Source organism: Neoarius graeffei, chromosome 21, assembly GCF_027579695.1.
Source record: "Neoarius graeffei isolate fNeoGra1 chromosome 21, fNeoGra1.pri, whole genome shotgun sequence".
Lineage (NCBI taxonomy): Eukaryota > Metazoa > Chordata > Actinopteri > Siluriformes > Ariidae > Neoarius > Neoarius graeffei.
In genome coordinates this window covers 27,531,504-27,552,901 of record NC_083589.1, presented here as the reverse complement: position 1 = coordinate 27,552,901, position 21,398 = coordinate 27,531,504, and the positions used below count along the sequence as shown (strand labels likewise).

Sequence of the window (21,398 nt, the reverse complement as noted above, 5' to 3'; positions counted from 1 at the left end):
TCTATTAGCTGAGCACATCTAGCCACTGGGATTTTTGCCCGTTCCTCAAGGCAAAACTGCTCCAATTCCTTCAAGTTAGATGGGTTGTGTTGGTGTACAGCAACCTTCAAGTTATGCAACAGATTCTCAATTGGATTGAGGTCTGGGCTTTGATTAGGCCATTCTAAGCCATTTAAATGTTTCCCTTTAAACCACTCCAGTGTAGCTTTAGCAGTATATTTAGGGTCATTGTCCTGCTGGAACGTGAACCTTCGTCCCAGTCTCAAACCTCTGGCCGACTCAAACAGGTTTTCCTCCAGAATCACCCTGCATTTAGTGCCATCCCATCTTTCCTTCAATGTTGACCAGCTTTCCTGTCCCTGCAGATGAAAAATATCCCCACAGCATGATGCTGCCACCACCATGCTTCACTGTAGGAATGGTGTTCTCAGGGTGATGGGTTTGCGCCACACATGGTGTTTCCTATGATGGCCAAAAAGATCAATTTTTTTCTCATTTGACCAGAGAATCTTCTTCCATGTGTTTGGGGAGTCTGCCACATGCTGTTGGGCAAACTCCAAACGTGTTTTCTTCAGCAATGAGTTTTTTTCTGGCCACTCTTCCATAACGCCCCACTCTGTAAAGTGTACGGCTTAAAATGGTCCTATGGACAGATACGCCCATCTCCACTGTGGCTCTTTGCAGCTCCTTCAGTGTTATCTTTGGTGTCTTTGTTGCATCTCTGATTAATGCCCTCCTTGCCCGGTCGGTGAGTTTTGGTGGGCGGCCTTCTCTTGTCAGGTTTGTAGTGGTGCCATATTCTTTCCATTGTGCTATAATGGATTTAATGGTTCTCCCTGGGATATTCAAAGTTTGGGATATTTTTATAACCCAACCCTGATCTATTCTTCTCCACAACTTTGTCTCTGACCTGTTTGGAGGCTCCTTGGTTTTCATGTTGCTTGCTTAGTAGTGTTGCAGAGTCAGGGTCCTTCCAGAACAGGTTGATTTATACAGACATCATGTGACAGATCATGTGACACTTTGATTGCACACAGGTGGATCTTAATCAACTAATTACGTGACTTATGAAGTGAATTGGTTGGAGCAGCTCTTATTTAGGGGTTTCATACGAAAGGGGGTGAATACCTACTGTATGCACACTCCAGATTTCTGTTTTTTCATCTTAATTATTGTTTGCGTCCCAATAAAACAACAGTTTGCCTCTTTAAAATGGTATGCATGTTGTGTAAATCAAATGGTGCTAACGTTCCAAAATCCATTTTAATTCCAGCTTGTAATGCGACAGAACAGGCAAACACCAAGGGGGATGAATACTTTTGCAAGACACTGTATACTCAACTTCAATAAAATTAATTTGAAATCTAAAGTTAAAGGCTCAGTAACATTTGATTCCATAATGTCATATTATTAATGTGAAACTGGTTATGCTCATGTTTTGATTTTTTTAGTTAACAAATTGTGTTGCCTGCACCACAGCTCTTGTCCTGCCCTTCGAGTTGAATTTCCTCACATTTTCTTGGGTATGAATAAACAGACCGCTGATACAGACAGTTTGCTATGAGCATTGCCAATATGAAGTGTGGTTATTCATTGTTTCCATGAGGAGGTTTCTTGTTTAAACTAGTTAAAGGTGAACATCTTTTATCTGGAGCTGGGAGTGAATCACATTCAGCCTGCCTTATTTTCACAAAATGCTGGGCTTTCCACACACTGGGCAGTATTTTACAGAGATCTGTCATGGTGATTCCATGATTGCGCTTTTTTGTCAACACCGAGTGTAAGGGAACTGATCAAAAACATTAATTTCAGACAACATTCTCATTTTTTACAATGTTTCTTGACTATATTTATCTCTTAAATGAGTAACAGGGTTGAAAAGTAAAAGTCAAGGGCTTTTATACCTCTGTCACTACCGGTAGGTGGTGGGGGCATTATGTTTTCAAGTTGTTCGTCCATCAGTCTATCCATCCATCCGTTCGGGCGTCATTCTGAGATTATGGTTAAGTCATATGGTATGTCTGAAAGGACAGTACTTGTTGGCGGCAGAGGTACACTACTGTTCAAAAGTTTGGGGTCACTTTGAAATGTCCTTATTTTTGAAAGAAAAGCACTGTTCTTTTCAATGATCACTTTAAACTAATCAGAAATCCACTCTATACATTGCTAATGTGGTAAATGACTATTTTAGCTGCAAATGTCTGGGTTTTGGTGCAATATCTCCATAGGTGTATAGAGGCCCATTTCCAGCAACTATCACCTCAGTGTTCTAATGGTACAATGTGTTTGCTCATTGCCTCAGAAGGCTAATGGATGATTAGAAAACCCTTGTACAATCATGTTAGCACAGCTGAAAACAGTTGAGCTCTTTAGAGAAGCTATAAAACTGACCTTCCTTTGAGCAGATTGAGTTTCATCACATTTGTGGGGTCGATTAAATGCTCAAAATGGCCAGAAAAATGTCTTGACTATATTTTCTATTCATTTTACAACTTATGGTGGTAAATAAAAGTGTGACTTTTCATGGAAAACACAAAATTGTCTGGGTGACCCCAAACTTTTGAACGGTAGTGTATCTCTGGTGTCAAGCTCTACTTGTTTAGTGTAGACTTGAAGGACATGAAGAATATTCAACTGATTTACTTAAAATTGATCTCTTTTTTTACATTAATAATTTACTTTCAGTCTATACAGTGGGGCAAAAAAGTATTTAGTCAGTCACCAATTGTGCAAGTTCTCCCACTTAAAAAGATGAGAGAGGCCTGTAATTTTCATCATAGGTATACCTCAACTATGAGAGACAAAATGAGAAAAAAAATCCAGAAAATCACACTGTCTGATTTTTAAAGAATTTATTTGCAAATTATGGTGGAAAATAAGTATTTGGTCAATAACAAAAGTTCATCTCAATACTTTGTTATATACCCTTTGTTGGCAATGACAGAGGTCAAACGTTTTCTGTAAGTCTTCACAAGGTTTTCACACACTGTTGCTGGTATTTTGGCCCATTCCTCCATGCAGATCTCCTCTAGAGCAGTGATGTTTTGGGGCTGTTGCTGGGCAACACGGACTTTCAACTTCCTCCAAAGATTTTCTATGGGGTTGAGATCTGGAGACTGGCTAGGCCACTCCAGGACCTTGAAATGCTTCTTACGAAGCCACTCCTTCGTTGCCCGGGCGGTGTGTCTGGGATCATTGTCATGCTGAAAGACCCAGCCACGTTTCATCTTCAATGCCCTTGCTGATGGAAGGAGGTTTCACTCAAAATCTCACGATACATGGCCCCATTCATTCTTTCCTTTACACGGATCAGTCGTCCTGGTCCCTTTGCAAGAAAACAGCCCCAAAGGATGATGTTTCCACCCCCCTGCTTCACAGTAGGTGCAGTGGTGCTTGAAAGTTTGTGAACCCTTTAGAATTTTCTATATTTCTGCATAAATATGACCTAAAACATCATCGGATTTTCACACAAGTCCTAAAGGTAGATAAAGAGAACCCAGTTAAACAAATGAGACAAAAATATTATACTTGGTCATTTATTTATTGAGGAAAATGATCCAATATTACATATCTGTGAGTGGCAAAAGTATGTGAACCTCTAGGGTTAGCAGTTAATTTGAAGGTGAAATTAGAGTCAGGTGTTTTCAATCAGTGGGATGACAATCAGGTGTGAGTGGGCACCCTGTTTTATTTAAAGAACAAGGATCTATCAAAGTCTGATCTTCACAACACATGTTTGTGGAAGTGTATCATGGCACGAACAAAGGAGATTTCTGAGGACCTCAGAAAAAGTGTTGCTGATGCTCATCAGGCTGGAAAACATTACAAAACCATCTCTAAAGAGTTTGGACTCCACCAATCCACAGACAGACAGACTGTGTACAAATGGAGGAAATTCAAGACCATTGTTACCCTCCCCAGGAGTGGTCGACCAACAAAGATCACTCCAAGAGCAAGGCGTGTAATAGTCGGCGAGGTCACAAAGGACCCCAGGATAACTTCTAAGCAACTGAAGGCCTCTCTCACATTGGCTAATGTTAATGTTCATGAGTCCACCATCAGGAAAACACTGAACAACAATGGTGTGCATGGCAGGGCTGCAAGGAGAAAGCCACTGCTCTCCAAAAAGAACATTGCTGCTTGTCTACAGTCTGCTAAAGATCATGTGGACAAGCCAGAAGGCTAGTATCATGGTTTGGGTCTGTTTTGCTGCATCTGGGCCAGGATGGCTTGCCATCATTGATGGAACAATGAATTCTGAATTATACCAGCGAATTCTAAAGGAAAATGTCAGGACATCTGTCCATGAACTGAATCTCAAGAGAAGGTGGGCCATGCAGCAAGACAACGGCCCTAAGCACACAAGTCGTTCTACCAAAGAATGGTTAAAGAAGAATAAAGTTAATGTTTTGGAATGGCCAAGTCAAAGTCCTGACTTTAATCCAATCAAAATGTTGTGGAAGGACCTGAAGTGAGTAGTTCATGTGAGGAAACCCACCAACATCCCAGAGTTGAAGCTGTTCTGTATGGAGGAATGGGCTAAAATTCCTCCAAGCCGGTGTGCAGGACTGATCAACAGTTACCGCAAACATTTAGTTGCAGTTATCACTGCACAAGGGGGTCACACCAGATACTGAAAGCAAAGGTTCACATACTTTTGCCACTCACAGATACGTAATATTGGATCATTTTCTTCAATAAATAAATGAGCAAGTATAATATTTCTGTCTCATTTGTTTAACTGAGTTCTCTTTCTCTACTTTTAGGACTTGTGTGAAAATCCGATGATGTTTTAGGTCATATTTATGCAGAAATATAGAAAATTCTAAAGGCTTCACAAACTTTCAAGCACCACTGTATGGTGTTCTTTGGATGCACTCAGCATTCTTTCTCCTCCAAACATGACAAGTTGAGTTTTTACCAAAAAGTTCTATTTTGGTTTCATCTGACCATATGACATTCTCCCAGTCCTCTTCTGGATTATCCAAATGCTCTCTAGCAAACTTCAGACGGACCTGGACATGTACTGGCTTAAGCAGGGGGACACGTCTGGCACTGCAGGATTTGAGTCCCTGGCGGCGTAGTGTGTTACTGATGGTAGCCTTTGTTACTTTGGTCCCAGCTCTCTGCAGGTCATTCACTAGGTCCCCCCGTGTGGTTCTGGGATTTTTGCTCACCGTTCTTGTGATCATTTTGACCCCACGGGGTGAGATCTTGCGTGGAGCCCCAGATCGAGGGAGATTATCAGTGGTCTTGTATGTCTTCCATTTTCTAATAATTGCTCCCACAGTTGATTTCTTCACATCAAGCTGCTTACCTATTGCAGATTCAGTCTTCCCAGCCTGGTGCAGGTCTACAATTTTGTTTCTGGTGTCCTTTGACAGCTCTTTGGTCTTGGCCATAGTGGAGTTTGGAGTGTGACTGTTTGAGGTTGTGGACAGGTGTCTTTTATACTGATAACGAGTTCAAACAGGTGCCATTAATACAGGTAACGAGTGGAGGACAGAGGAGCCTCTTAAAGAAGAAGTTACAGGTCTGTGAGAGCCAGAAATCTTGCTTGTTTGTAGGTGACCAAATACTTATTTTACCGAGGAATTTACCAATTAATTCATTAAAAATCCTACAATGTGATTTCCTGGATTCTTTCCCCCCATTCTGTCTCTCATAGTTGAAGTGTACCTATGATGAAAATTACAGGCCTCTCTCATCTTTTTAAGTGGGAGAACTTGCACAATTTGTGGCTGACTAAATACTTTTTTGCCCCACTGTAGTTTAGGCAACAGTGTTTCCTGTTCAAAGTCATTCATATCCTCCTTAGTTGAAGTGGTGAATCATCCTTTCTTACAATCGAAGAGCTGAATTACGAAGGACGCAGCTCAACATGGCCAAGTTGAAGGCATACAAAAGGCACTGCTGGCAGCCACCATAATACTCATGTCTGGCCAAGGAACACAGCTCAGATATTCACACCGATAGGCAATTTAGAGTAGCCAATAACCTAACTGCATGTCTTTGAATTGTGTGGGAAACCAGCGCACCCAGAGGAAACCCATACAGACACGAGAAGAATGTACAAACTCCACACAGAAAGGCCCCCGTCGGCTGCTGGGCTCGAACCCGGAACCTTCTTGCTATGAGGTGACGGTGCTAATCATGACACCACCGTGCGGCAATTCAATTGAAAATAAAAACAAACAAACTAGAAGGGCACTCCGAGAGCACAGACCTCCACCAAGGACAATAGTATCTGCAACCACTTTACAGTACCACTCAAAATTCTGGACACACCTACTTATTCATAGGTTTTTCTGTATTTTGTATTTTCTACATTGTAGAACAATACTGAAGACATCAAAACTATGAAATACCATGGAATTATGTGGTAAATAAAAAAGTGTAAAAAAAAAACCTACATATGTTTGATATTTTAAATTCTTCAAAGTATCCAGCGTTTACCTTGATGACGCTTGGTACACGATTGGCATTGTCTTAACCAGCTTCATGAGGTCGTCACCTGGAATGCTTTTCAATTAACAGGTGTGCCTCGTCAAAAGGTAATTAGTGGACGAGTTTCTTGCCTTCTTAATGAGTTTGAGGTCAAACAGTAAATAATAAAAATATAGTAAATAGCCCTATTCCACAACTGTAGTAATCCATATTATGTCAAGAACCGCTTAACTAAGTAAAGAGAAACAACATCCATCATTACTTTATGACATGAAGTGTCTTTTTTTATAATTAATAAAAATTTAGAAAATACCATTGAGTTAGAAGGTGCACCCAAATTTTTAACTGGTACTGTTTATGGCTGGATATATTTCCAAAATTATTAGAATTATGTGCCCACATGTCTATCCCAGAGGATTAATGGTACCCAAGAATATGGATTGTGATATGGACTTATCGTATTTCTACACTGGCTCTGTTTTGTCACTATTGAACTTTACCGCCATTGACAGAATTTTAAGCTGTATGGCAAATGTCGTATTTCACAATGTTCGCGAAAGTGAAACCAAACGAGTGGATCCGTCCCGTGACTCAGAGCCACTCCAAAATTTAATGGGTTCTTCTTTAGCCCATACTCCAGCCTTCCACCAAGTTTCATGGAAATTGGATCGGTAAGTTTTGCGCAGTCCTGCTTATAGACAACCAAACCGCAGCAAAAACATAACCTTCTTGGCGGACGTAAAGAATGAGTCTGAGGTTTCTTTTCTTCTTCCTCTGATCTTTAGGAAATTTGAGTGATGGAGCTTCCTGTTAAACATGTGATGTGGAATATTGTAGGTATTTCATAGGGGTGGATGCGATCAGATAACATGGGTGCGTGCATGTTTAGTCACTGGGACACAAACGGCACTGCAGTTGTGCCATCACCTTGACAGATAATGACGACACGTTCTCATCCCCATTCAGATCATTATGGGCGTGATCCTGCTGTATTACTTGTTGGGGTCCAGCGCTCTCATTGGTGCACTGGTCATTGTGCTGCTGGCCCCCATTCAGTACCTCATCGCCACCAAGCTGGCCGATACACAGAAAAGCACACTGGTAACTCCACATGTTTGTTCTTTTCACCTTTATCATATTATACATGTTTCTACTGAAGCATACTGATAAAAATTCAGCGTTTGAACATCTGAATTCACTCTCTGTTAGGACTATTCAACAGACCGTCTGAAAAAAACCACAGAGATCCTGAAAGGCATAAAGCTGCTGAAGCTGTATGCCTGGGAGAACATTTTCTGCGATAGCGTGCTGGAAACCAGGAACAAGGAACTCACCAGCCTCAGGACGTTTGCATTTTACACATCCATGTCCAGTAAGCGTTATTGAAATCTCATCTCATTCTGTGATCTCAGCATGGGAAACGTGTTATAGCGAATGGAAGACCAGTCTTTCTTATTTTCTCCTTTTAGTCTTCATGAATGCAGCCATCCCTATTGCTGCAGTGTTAGTGGTAAGACAGCCACTATGTTATCCATAAAGTATATCTCTCTACTCACGTCATATCCATATAGTCTTCATATGGATATCATATGACAATATGTTTGTTAAATGAATCACTTTGTCACTGTAATTGCTTGAAAGAGTTAATATGTTTTCTTTCAGACCTTTGTTACTCACGCCTACATCCGCGAACCTGACAACAAGCTGACTCCAGCCAAGGCATTCGCCTCTCTGGCTCTCTTCCACATCTTGGTCACACCACTCTTCCTGCTCTCCACTGTGGTGCGGTTTGCCGTGAAGGCCCTGATCAGGTACGTAGTATGTCGCACAGCTCAGTCTTTTACTTAGCTCAGAAAAAAACCAAAACAAAATATAACTTCCTGTAGACGTTAGACGTATTTGATTTAAAATACACTGATCTGAAATATAGAGAAATTGTAAATCTGCCTGCAAACAGTTGCTCATTTCACCTTCAAGCTTCACATCTATTCTGTCAAACCAAAAGCTACACATAAGAGCGTCGTTGTAATCCTTGGTGCTGCTCTATCATTTTAGGTAATCTGTCATCTCTAAAATTGCACACGAACATTTGAGAATAGCAAAATAAGACACGTACTTACCCTACACGATGCTGAGAAAGTAGTCAATTCATTTCTAATCTCTAGATTGAAAGATTGCTCAGTTGAGGCAAGGCCTGCTATTAATCCAGACAAATCACTGAGAATCACAGCTCATCTGGTGGAGGATATTTATTAATCTGTCCCTACACTCTGGAATAGCATTTCAGGGCACATTAGAAACTGTAGCTGTAGCCTATACATGCTTTTAATTCCAAATTAAAATATACGTATCCCATTATATTCCATCGACGCGAGTGTTTTACTGGGAAATACACAAGTCGTACACTACCGTTCAAAAGTTTGGGGTCACCCAGACAATTTTGTGTTTTCCATGAAAAGTCACACTTTTATTTACCACCATAAGTTGTAAAATGAATAGAAAATATAGTCAAGACATTTTTCTGGCCATTTTGAGCATTTAATCGACCCCACAAATGTGATGAAACTCAATCTGCTCAAAGGAAGGTCAGTTTTATAGCTTCTCTAAAGAGCTCAACTGTTTTCAGCTGTGCTAACATGATTGTACAAGGGTTTTCTAATCATCCATTAGCCTTCTGAGGCAATGAGCAAACACACTGTACCATTAGAACACTGGAGTGAGAGTTGCTGGAAATGGGCCTCTATACACCTATGGAGATATTGCACCAAAAACCAGACATTTGCAGCTAGAATAGTCATTTACCACATTAGCAATGTATAGAGTGCATTTCTGATTAGTTTAAAGTGATCTTCATTGAAAAGAACAGTGCTTTTCTTTCAAAAATAAGGACATTTCAAAGTGACCCCAAACTTTTGAACGGTAGTGTATTTTTTATACAAGCTCCATCCGGGACATGGAGAATGAAAACCGTGACATAAATCTCTGTTTGTCACTCGTGAGGAAATCGATGAATTGTTTTGATAAATGTGGGTACTTTTTGTTTGTGAATGTGTCGATATAATAAAACGGAAATCGCACGTTGGTTTGAAGATATGAAGTTTATCTTCTCATGTTGAAAAACTCACATTTTTCATACGAAATACATCACGGATCTGAGGGACATAATTAAATAATATCAGCTGGTGTTGAGTGGTATCTCTCATCTCATTATCTCTAGCCGCTTTATCCTGTTCTACAGGGTCGTAGGCAAGCTGGAGCCTATCCCAGCTGACTACGGGTGAAAGGCGGGGTACACCCTGGACAAGTCGCCAGGTCATCACAGGGCTGACACATAGACACAGACAACCATTCACACTCACATTCACACCTACGGTCAATTTAGAGTCACCAGTTAACCTAACCTGCATGTCTTTGGACTGCGGGGGAAACCGGAGCACCCGGAGGAAACCCACGCGGACACGGGGAGAACATGCAAACTCCACACAGAAGGCCCTCGCCGGCCACGGGGCTCGAACCCGGACCTTCTTGCTGTGAGGCGGCAGTACTAACCACTATACCACCGTGCCGCTGCCAATAATAATAATATTATTATTATTATTATTATTCATACACATTCGATGGAACAATTATAGATTTTACAAAAAGTTAAGCACAGGGCGGCACGGTGGTGTAGTGGTTAGCGCTGTCGCCTCACAGCAAGAAGGTCCGGGTTCGAGCCCCGTGGCCAGCGAGGGCCTTTCTGTGTGGAGTTTGCATGTTCTCCCCGTGTCCGCGTGGGTTTCCTCCGGGTGCTCCGGTTTCCCCCACAGTCCAAAGACATGCAGGTTAGGTTAACTGGTGACTCTAAATTGACCGTAGGTGTGAATGTGAGTGTGAATGGTTGTCTGTGTCTATGTGTCAGCCCTGTGATGACCTGGCGACTTGTCCAGGGTGTACCCCGCCTTTCGCCCGTGGTCAGCTGGGATAGGCTCCAGCTTGCCTGCGACCCTGTAGAACAGGATAAAGCGGCTAGAGATGATGAGATTATTATTATTATAATAATCTCTTCGTATCAGCATTCTCGAAGGCCAACGCTAGCTTACCTACGACTCGGTACTGTTAGCATGGCAGTCTAGTTACCTTCTAGCTGATATAGAGTTAGCACAGGCCAATGCTAGTGCAGTCAAGCCGAATGTTATTATGTTCCCTGTGTACTTAGTTACTTTCAACATCGACAGCTCCACACAGCGGAGCGACCTGGCAGCCAAAATTCTCTCAAAATCTTCCGCTTTTAACGAAGCAAATCTCGTGGCTATGTTTGTTTACAAACTGTCACAGTCACTTGCTAGTGTGGAAGTTTTACATCTCTGATGTGTCTCTTTTCCAGTCCGTTGGCATGTTTTTTATGCCTCTGCCACCTTAAGGTGCAGGAGGCATTATGTTTTCGGGTTGTCCGTCCGTCCATCTGTCCGTGCATCCGTGTGTGCGTCCGTCCCGAAACCTTGTGAACACGATATCTCAAAGGCTGATGAAAGGAATTTCACCAAACCTTCACCATTTGTGCGCTTTGGGACAAACATGAACTGATTAGATTTTGAGGTTAAAAGGTCACAGGTCAAGGTTACTGTGAGGTCAAATGTCCATCCCCAAACTTTGTGAACACCATATCTCAAAGACTAATGAAAGGAATTTCACCAAACTTTTACCATTTGTGCACTTTTGGACAAAGATGAAATGATTAGATTTTGAGATCAAAAGGTCAAGGTCACTGTGAGGTCAAATGTCTGTCCGAAAACCTTGTGAACACGATATCTCCAAGGCTAATACAAGTAATTTCACCAGGTCAAGATTACTGTGAGGTCAAATGTCCATCCCCAAATCACAACTTAATAAGGCGTGTAGTCTACCAGGCGGAGGCATCCCCATCAACGCCGTTGGCGTCGAGTTCTATCTCGTCTCTTGTAAACATATGTGAAGAATATATAGTGAAGTTTTGGTAGCCTTTCGGTTGTTCAGCACATCTTTAGTTTCAGTTTTCAGTTTATTTATTTAGTGCTTAAAGTGCCATTCCACCATTGGATGTATTCTTTGGCATAAAATACAATATATTTTATGACAACATGACTAGACAGAGAAATCTTTTAGCTTCAAAATGATATATCAAACATAATTTTTTGACAACAACAAGTATATTAATTTGGCGACCAAAGTCACCTACCCTTTTAATTTCCGCGCGTGATGTCATCGGCAGGTTCCCCTTCTTGTGTACCACGTGTTGGTCTATTTTTAGACCAGGAAACCCCCAAAGTGAGAGAGTCATTTCTCCTCGTATATGGGGGCCAAAAAAATTGCGAAAAATTTTGAGTTAATCTTTCAGTTAGCTAGATTTATTGGTATTAGCTAGATTTATTGATATTATTTTTATCGCGTTCTATCCGCCATTGCTGATAATGTGTGCCACGTCACATGTCACGTGGTACACAAGAAGGGGAACCTGCCGATGACATCACGCGCGGAAATTAAAAGGGTAGGTGACTTTGGTCGCAAAATTAATATACTTGTCGTTGTCAAAAAATTATGTTTGATATATCATTTTGAAGCTAAAAGATTTCTCTATCTAGTGATACCGTTTATATATGTTGTCAAAATATATTGTATTTTATGCCAAAGAATACATCCAATGGTGGAATGGCACTTTAAACCTAGAACTGGATTAGCCTCGTCTTCCCTCTTTCCCAGCCGACAAAGACATAACTGTGCGCATGCGCAGCAGAAAAGTTTTTTCCTTGGGTCTTTGCATGAGCTCCGATGTGTGACATCGTGTTGTCTTGACAACGTGCAGTATTATAACCATGTTGCACGCTCATTCTCCATTGTGGAGAGTGGCGTAATACATAGAGCATAAGCGATATGATCACAATATTGCATGCCATCAATAAACCCACTAGAAGGGAATAGAACACATGTTTTTATTCCATGGAAAAAGTGACCCATATTTATAATAATTTCCAATATCTTCACTCTGATGATGCCACTCCCGGTGTTTCCCTGCTGACGAGACGTGCGTTGTCAAAATGGTGAACCGGTTCAAAATTCTTTTGATTAACTTGAATATTTTTTGTGGATCTGTCCATATAATCTCATCTCATTATCTCTAGCCGCTTTATCCTTCTACAGGGTCGCAGGCAAGCTGGAGCCTATCCCAGCTGACTACGGGCGAAAGGCGGGGTGCACCCTGGACAAGTCGCCAGGTCATCACAGGGCTGACACATAGACACAGACAACCATTCACACTCACATTCACACCTACGGTCAATTTAGAGTCACCAGTTAACCTAACCTGCATGTCTTTGGACTGTGGGGGAAACCGGAGCACCCGGAGGAAACCCACGCGGACACGGGGAGAACATGCAAACTCCACACAGAAAGGCCCTCGCCGGCCACGGGGCTCGAACCCGGACCTTCTTGCTGTGAGGCGACAGCGCTAACCACTACACCACCGTGCCGCCTGTCCATATAATATAAAGAATATTACATGGTGGTGCCAAGATATCTGACGTTTATCTTCTCGTGTTGGAAAATATTTTCACTTGTTCTCTTTGCTCACTCGTGAATATACATTCATCACTCGAAGATAAACTTCATATCTTTGTGCAACTGCGTAATATCGTGTGTAGTATGTAACTCAATACACAATGAATTATTTGCAGTAGCTTTAACAATTATAGTTGCATAGTTGTTTTGTTAATGATTCCAAGTCGTTTAATAAATGCACTTTATCATGAATATATTGTTGAATCTTTTGCTCTTTGACCTCGCTGCTGGTCCATTTGCTTGTTTCCTAAAGTGTTCAGAAGCTTGGCGAGTTTCTGCAGAGCGAGGAGATTGACGATGACAGCTGGAGAAATGGAGACATGATGATGGCTTATGAGCCCTGCAAGAAATCCACTGGGGGTGTAAGTACACACACACACACACACACACACACACACACTCAATCATGGATAAATGGAGTCTGAGAAATGACAAATGGAGTTTTTTGGGAACAATAAATGAAAACAAATCCTTCATAAAATTAAAAGATTACATGCATTTTGACAATATGGCAAACACTTGACCAAACAAACATCTTGTCTTCATGTTTGTGGCTGGCAGGATATACATGCGCTGTACACTTTATTGTATACTTGCACATTCATTCATTCATTCATTCATTCCCAATTATCTAATTAGCCGAACACAGGGCAGCAAAGCAATGCACAGAATCATGCAGATACGGGTCAAGAGCTTCAGTTAATGTTCACATCAGTCATCAAGATGGGGAAATGTGATCTAAGTGACTTCGAGCATGACATGAATACCGGTTTGAGTCACTCAGAAACTGCTGCTCTCATGGGATTTTCATGAATAGCAGTCTCTAATGTTAACACAGAATGGTGCAAAAAAAAAAAAAAAAGCCATCCAGAGAGCTGCAGTTCTGCAGGCGGAAATGCCTTGTTGATGACAGGAGTCAAAGGAGACTGGCCAGACTGATTTGGGCTGACAGGAAGGCTACAGTAACTAAAATAACCTCTCTTTACTACCATGGTGAGCAGCAGAGCATTTCAGAATGCATAAGCTGAAGACACCATTCAGTTCCTCTCCTGTCAGCCTCGAACAGAAATCTGTGGCTCCAGGTGGTACAGGCTCACTGAATCAACAGAGTTGAAGATACGAAAGACTTTGCCTGGTCTTTTTCCAATCTTTAAGTACTCAAACCTGGCACTAACATCCACGCAACGGTCAAAGTGACTGAGATCACATCCTGATATTTCATGTGAACATAAACTGATGCTCTTTACTAATCGGTCATTTGGATCAGCAGGTGTACAGGTCTTCCTATTAAAGTGGCCAGCTGCTATATTTGTGATGCATGTCAGTTTCTTTAGCGTGAAGAGTAACTTTTTATGAACCAATCTGATATACAGTATATCTAACTGATATGCTGGAGCTTGTTTAATATCAACACAGTGTTAGTTTCGATCACATTCCCACTTCTGAACGCCATTTCAAGCACGGTGTCCCAGACATTCATACGAACTTGTTTTCACCGCATAATGATGATCGTGCTGTAGTGGTGTGTATCTCCCATGACCAGAGTTGTAAAGGGAGACTGTTACTGACGGGGAACCCATAAACATGCTAACGAAGTCTCCAGACTCATCTGTTCTGTGAGAGAGGAGACGCTCTGATGTGTGCTCCCAGAGGAGGGAAGAGGGTCAGAAGGAGACAAAAAGCAGGGAGGTGTGTGGGGTGGGGCAAGGAAGAGAATATGTGAAGTAGTTATTCGAAGAAAATACCAAGTGTTGCCAGCCAAAACACACCTCGCCCAGCAGCACTTATTTTATACCTACCGTATATTGATAATGGTAATATTTCTCAATCATCAGCTGTCAGGTTCTAGTCCTATGAAAATCCACAACCTTGAGTTTGACATTTCATAGTCATTCAAGGTCAAACGTCATGGCGGCAACTGATAGGACTTCTTATATGTTGATAATGGTAAACACCTGGCTATCATGAACCATTTTAAAGTTGTAGCCCTTTGAAAACCCATGACCTTGAGTTTGACCTTTCAAGGTCAAAGGTCATGGTGCCAAATGAAAACCTATATGGCACTTCCTATAAGTTGATAGGGGTAAATATCTGTCTACCATCAACCGTTTTCAAGTTACAGCCGTCTGAAAAATCCGTGACCTTGAGTTTGACCTTTCAGGGTCACTCAGGATCAACGATCATGGGGCCAAATGAAAGGTGATATGGGAGTTCCTATATGCTCGTAATAGTAAACATCTGCCTATCTGCAACCGTTTTCGAGTTATAATGGAAAATGTTATTTTGACTGAAAGGTTGACCTTTCCAGTGACCTTGACCCGATTAACCCCAAAATTTAATCCGGTAATCTACAGACCATTGCCCACCTATCCTGAAAATTTGAAGTCAATCGGTACAACCGTCTAGACGCTAGATTGTTAACAGACAGACACACAAACAAACAAACCACACTGAGGCCATCCTTAAAAAAAAATCCGTTTCCTGTCCACCGGGTGGGCAAAAAAAATTTCAGTCGGAGGGAGGGATTTATTTATTTATTTATTTATTTATTTAATTATATATGGATGGATAAGAAATCGCAATGCTGTGTTTGCTTTTTCTTTCAGTACTTTTTTTATTACAAAAGCAGACACATTTAATAAAATATGACAGTTTAATCAACTGAAACTTGTACAAAAACTTTAAGTTAGCATTTTAAATGCTGACTGCAACATTTGCAAAACTTTTACAAAAGGTACTTAAAATGTCCGACACACGGACTTTTTGTAGTTCTAAATCGACCGTTAGGCCTAGTTCGGATGAAATTACACTATTAAAATGATCACTGAATGATTTTTTCTGAATCTTTACTATTTTGTTGTTCGCTAGAATACCATTTTGCGATTTCACACTTCAGCAAATGTTTGAAAACTCCGGATCTCCTTCCTTCATGGTGGCTGCCATTTTTTTGTGCCGCACGGCGCATGCGCAGAGCTGATTCGACAGGGCTTTCCACAAGCGCCGGCTGCCGGCCACACAATTAAGTCCAGCCGGCTACTTTAATGACTATTTTTGTAGCCCACAGGCTCTAAATATTAAATTTTCGATTTTAATAAAATTAAATGTTTATCTAACGGACTGACAATAATGTCATACTGAACCGTTGATCAAGGGAGAGTAACTCATCCGCGCCCCGACATGCGGTGTGCGCGCGCACTCAGCTCCGTGAATGTGTCATGCACCGAAAATAAGAGATTTACAAGCCGGGAACGCCTCATGATGCAATACGCAAGAAAAGAAAGAAGATTTACTGCCATTTTACTTTGTATTTGAGTAAAGTGAATAAATAAATGGTCTGTGGAAAATACATTTAACCCTGGGAACTGCGTGCACAGGAGTTTATTTTGTGTTTACTCCCCCCCGGCTGGCTACTTATTTGTCATGGCTGGCTAGTATGAGCCTTAGTGGAAAGCCCTGGGAATGCGGAAATGTCAAGTTCGATTTTAGATTTACGAACCCGAAAAAAATGTCGAAAAACCGGCATTAAAAAAAAAAATTTCACCCGCACAAACGGCACTCACCCGGCCGGTGGACCGGAAACAGAACATTTTTAATAATGGCCTGATTACAATACTTCGCCAAACAAACCGCACTGATTACAATACCACACCCCACTTACTCCGTCGCAGGCGAGGTAAAAAAGTCTCCGGTGTCACACCCCTCTATTTAGTATTTTGATTACGGCTGTCAATTGATTAAAATATTTAATCGCAATTAATCACATTATTTTCCATAGTTAAGTCGCAATTAATCACACATTTTTATCTGTTCTAAATGTACCTTAAAGGGGATATTGTTCAAGTTTCTGACGAGCGGGAGTGGACAGATATGCTTGCTTTATTCAAATGTATGTGGCCAGGTCAGGAAGCGTCGAGGTCAAGGCCTTTATTTGTCATTTCAACCATATACAGTCGGTACAGTACACAGTTAAAACGAAACTACGTTTCTCCAGGCCCATGGAGCTACATTAAATCTCACAGGACTACAAGTCTACATATAACAACATAAAGTGCAAGAGTGCAACGAGTGTAACACTGCAGACAGTAAATGACACAACAGACAAACAATAAACGGCACAAACAATATAAAGTGCAGACACAAGCAACATAAGGTGCAGAGTTGAGTGTGCATATTGAGGTAGCATATGAAAGGAAGTAAATAAATGTAAACTTTGTGTGCACGAGAGACATTTTAAACATTGTAAGGCAATAGTGCATTATTGTCCACTGTGCAAATACTGCAGTGTGAGTGGTGTGATCAACAGTCCGTGAGAATCAGTCCAGTCCCTCAGAGTTGTGGAGTCTGATGGCATGTGGGAAGAAACTGTTACAGACTCTGGCTGCGAAGGCCCGAATGCTTCGGTACCTTTTTCCAGATGGCAGGAGGGTGAAGAGATTGTGTGTGGGGTCGGCCACGATGCTGGTGGCTTTCCGGATGCAGCGTGTGGTGTAAATGTCCATGACAGAGGGAAGAGAGACTCAGATGATCTTCTCAGCTGTCCTCACTATACGCTGTAGGGTCTTGCAATCCGAGACGGTGTAATTCCCAAACCAGACCGTGATGCAGCTGCTCAGAATGCTCTCAATAGTCCATAAGGCTGGACACAGCAAAAATTATTTTTGTGGGTATTTTATTCCCCCACTGCATTTAAAAAATAAGGCAACGTTAACTTTTATAATTTTGAGAGTTTAGCACAACTAGTGTGAACAAAACAATACAGTATTTTCCTCTAGTTCTGGACTTCACTTCCAGCCTCAAACTCTGCAATAAAATAAACTGAACTAACTCCGTGACGTGGACTCTGTACAACAAGAGTGACGATCTTTAAATAAAGAAAATACAAATACAACCCCGATTCCAAAAAAGCTGGGACAAAGTACAAATTGTAAATAAAAACGGAATGCAATAATTTACAAATCTCAAAAACTGATATTGTATTCACAATAGAACATAGACAACATATCAAATGTCGAAAGTGAGACTTTTTGAAATTTCATGCCAAATATTGGCTCATTTGAAATTTCATGACAGCAACACATCTCAAAAAAGTTGGGACAGGGGCAATAAGAGGCTGGAAAAGTTAAAAGTACAAAAAAGGAACAGCTGGAGGACCAAATTACAACTCATTAGGTCAATTGGCAATAGGTCATTAACATGACTGGGTATAAAAAGAGGATCTTGGAGTGGCAGCAGCTCTCAGAAGTAAAGATGGGAAGAGGATCACCAATCCCCCTAATTCTGCGCCGACAAATAGTGGAGCAATATCAGAAAGGAGTTCGACAGTGTAAAATTGCAAAGAGTTTGAACATATCATCGTCTACAGTGCATAATATCATCAAAAGATTCAGAGAATCTGGAAGAATCTCTGTGCGTAAGGGTCAAGGCCGGAAAACCATACTGGGTGCCCGTGATCTTCGGGCCCTTAGACGGCACTGCATCACATACAGGCATGCTTCTGTATTGGAAATCACAAAATGGGCTCAGGAATATTTCCAGAGAACATTATCTGTGAACACAATTCACCGTGCCATCCGCCGTTGCCAGCTAAAACTCTATAGTTCAAAGAAGAAGCCGGATCTAAACATGATCCAGAAGCGCAGACGTCTTCTCTGGGCCAAGGCTCATTTAAAATGGACTGTGGCAAAGTGGAAAACTGTTCTGTGGTCAGACGAATCAAAATTTGAAGTTCTTTATGGAAATCAGGGACGCCGTGTCATTCGGACTAAAGAGGAGAAGGACGACCCAAGTTGTTATCAGTGCTCAGTTCAGAAGCCTGCATCTCTGATGGTATGGAGTTGCATTAGTGCGTGTGGCATGGGCAGCTTACACATCTGGAAAGACACCATCAATGCTGAAAGGTATATCCAGGTTCTAGAGCAACATATGCTCCCATCCAGACGACGTCTCTTTCAGGGAAGACCTTGCATTTTCCAACATGGCAATGCCAAACCACATACTGCATCAATTACAGCATCATGGCTGCGTAGAAGAAGGGTCTGGGTACTGAACTGGCCAGCCTGCAGTCCAGATCTTTCACCCATAGAAAACATTTGGCGCATCATAAAACGGAAGATACGACAAAAAAGACCTAAGACAGTTGAGCAACTAGAATCCTACATTAGACAAGAATGGGTTAACATTCCTATCCCTAAACTTGAGCAACTTGTCTCCTCAGTCCCCAGACGTTTACAGACTGTTGTAAAGAGAAAAGGGGATGTCTCACAGTGATAAACATGGCCTCGTCCCAACTTTTTTGAGATGTGTTGTTGTCATGAAATTTAAAATCACCTAATTTTTCTCTTTAAATGATACATTTTCTCAGTTTAAACATTTGATATGTCATCTATGTTCTATTCTGAATAAAATATGGAATTTTGAAACTTCCACATCATTGCATTCCGTTTTTATTTACAATTTGTACTTTGTCCCAACTTTTTTGGAATCGGGGTTGTACAAAATCCAAGTAAATTTAAGGCGCACAGCTCATAGAGATGTTTTCCAGTAAAATACAGTAACTCACTGGTAAATATACAGTACATTCAGGAGAAAAAAATGCATTTATAAACACTTTTTTACATCACTCCCACATTTCTTAGAATAGAATAAACTCTCACTCCACTGTGTAGCCTGCATGCTTAGACACACACACACACACACCTGGATCTTAACACGTCTTCTTTTCTCCCCTCTGGACCATCAAAAGCATATAAAGAAAATACACGTTTTATGTAAACAGTCAGAATGCGATAATATAAGTTGATTCTGTACATAAGTGCACTTTATCACGACTTGCGCCAACCAGCTACTCGCTACATTGCTCACTGGCACTACGTCACTTCCTGATTCCCCAAACTACAGAGGAAGGACACAGAACATGCATGCATTAATTGCGCGCCAACAAATTAGTGCCGTTAAAAGGAATTTTCGTTAACGCGTTATTCTCGCGTTAAATTCGACAGCCCTAATGTTGATATACTGCTTGACAGAGGAATGAATCTGAGAGGGTCCTACGTCCTCTCCTGTGGACTCTCCTCTTCAGGACAGTCAAAGACTAAAGACTTAGCTCTTCACCAAGCACTTTATTAATCTAGTTATAACCAGCATCCTCATCTTGTGCTTTCTTTTCATAATGTCTTAACCTTGCTAACAGAGTTTTCAGGCTGATGCATGAGGTGAAAATGTGAATTTAATTTCATTTAAACTAAACCTTAAAGGAACCTTAAATTTAGTCGTGTATTTAAGTTGCACTTTGGACCAGCCCTTAAATTTAGTAGAAAATTTAAGTACCTTTACGGAACTTTTTAAATTCATTAAATACACAAGTAACTTGAAGACCCTTTATTGTTGTTATCGTTGTCATCCAGTTGTACATCATGGTTCCACCTGTGGGCGGGTTAGACGTTTCAAGGCAGCCTTCCATTTTCCACGATTTTGCACGTCAGCTGCCGAAAGACCGTACTTCTTGAGATCACTATTGACACCCTCTAACCAGGTTTTTCGGGGGCGGCCCCTAGGTTTTCACCCACACACATCAAGATCAACAACGCTGGAAATCCAAGCAACACTGCGGCGAACATGTCCATATCATCTCAAGCGTCTTACAGCAATGGCTGTGTTGGTATCAGTGAGGTGGAGCTTTCCTAGCAGGGAGGAAGTTGGAATGTGGGTTCTCCACGCACCTCGCATATCCATCTAAGCATGGAGCGCTCATTCCTTTCTATATGATACAGGTCGGCCTTCTTCATAGACCAGCACTCACTGGCGTAGAGCATTGTGCTTCGTACACAAGAGTTGTAAACGGAGCCCCGGGTCTTTATGGAAAGGCTTTTGCTTGTCAAGATGGGGGAGTAGCTCACGGAATTTCTCCCAAGCAATTTGGACCCGAGTGATGGTGGCATCTTCACAACCACCTCCTGCTGATATTGAGTCTCCCAGGTAACAAAAGGAGTCAACCACCTCTAGTTTGTGGTCGTCTGCCATAACATAGTTGAATGGTCTACCATCAATAGAGCTGACAGTACCAAGGCAACGACTGCACCTGAAGTCAGGGTCAGGAGTGAGTCTGCCAGAGATGCCAGAGCATTTTTTATGGATCCAATGCTTGCAACCACAGCAGAAAATAGAATTTGCTCCCACACCTTTCCTACAGACACCACATAGGTGCTTGCTAGAATCCTTCAGAGAGCCTAACTTGGTGCCAGAAATCATTAGCTTAGTCTTTGTCATATTTACCCGTAGCCCTTTCGCCTCAAGCCTGGTCTTCCAGAGATTCAACTTTTCCGGCAGACCATCTAGGGAGTCTGAAACAAAAACAAGGTCATCAGCGTATAGTAACTCCC

General features: G+C 41.6%; 2 protein-coding genes across 3 annotated transcripts in view; one reads left to right on the top strand and one right to left on the bottom strand.

The window, feature by feature from the left end:
- Positions 1 to 21,398, bottom strand: part of LOC132869632 (plexin-B2-like) — a 495,410-nt gene that overhangs the window by 409,590 nt on the left and 64,422 nt on the right. The gene's annotated exons all lie outside the window — the stretch shown is intronic.
- Positions 1 to 21,398, top strand: part of abcc9 (ATP-binding cassette, sub-family C (CFTR/MRP), member 9) — a 139,707-nt gene that overhangs the window by 54,065 nt on the left and 64,244 nt on the right. For both annotated transcript variants that reach the window (XM_060902921.1, XM_060902920.1), the window contains exons 10-14: positions 7,414 to 7,548; positions 7,657 to 7,819; positions 7,917 to 7,957; positions 8,110 to 8,258; positions 13,274 to 13,382. In XM_060902921.1, the coding sequence (XP_060758904.1) occupies positions 7,414 to 7,548; positions 7,657 to 7,819; positions 7,917 to 7,957; positions 8,110 to 8,258; positions 13,274 to 13,382 (597 nt within the window). The remainder of the gene's footprint in view (positions 1 to 7,413; positions 7,549 to 7,656; positions 7,820 to 7,916; positions 7,958 to 8,109; positions 8,259 to 13,273; positions 13,383 to 21,398) is intronic.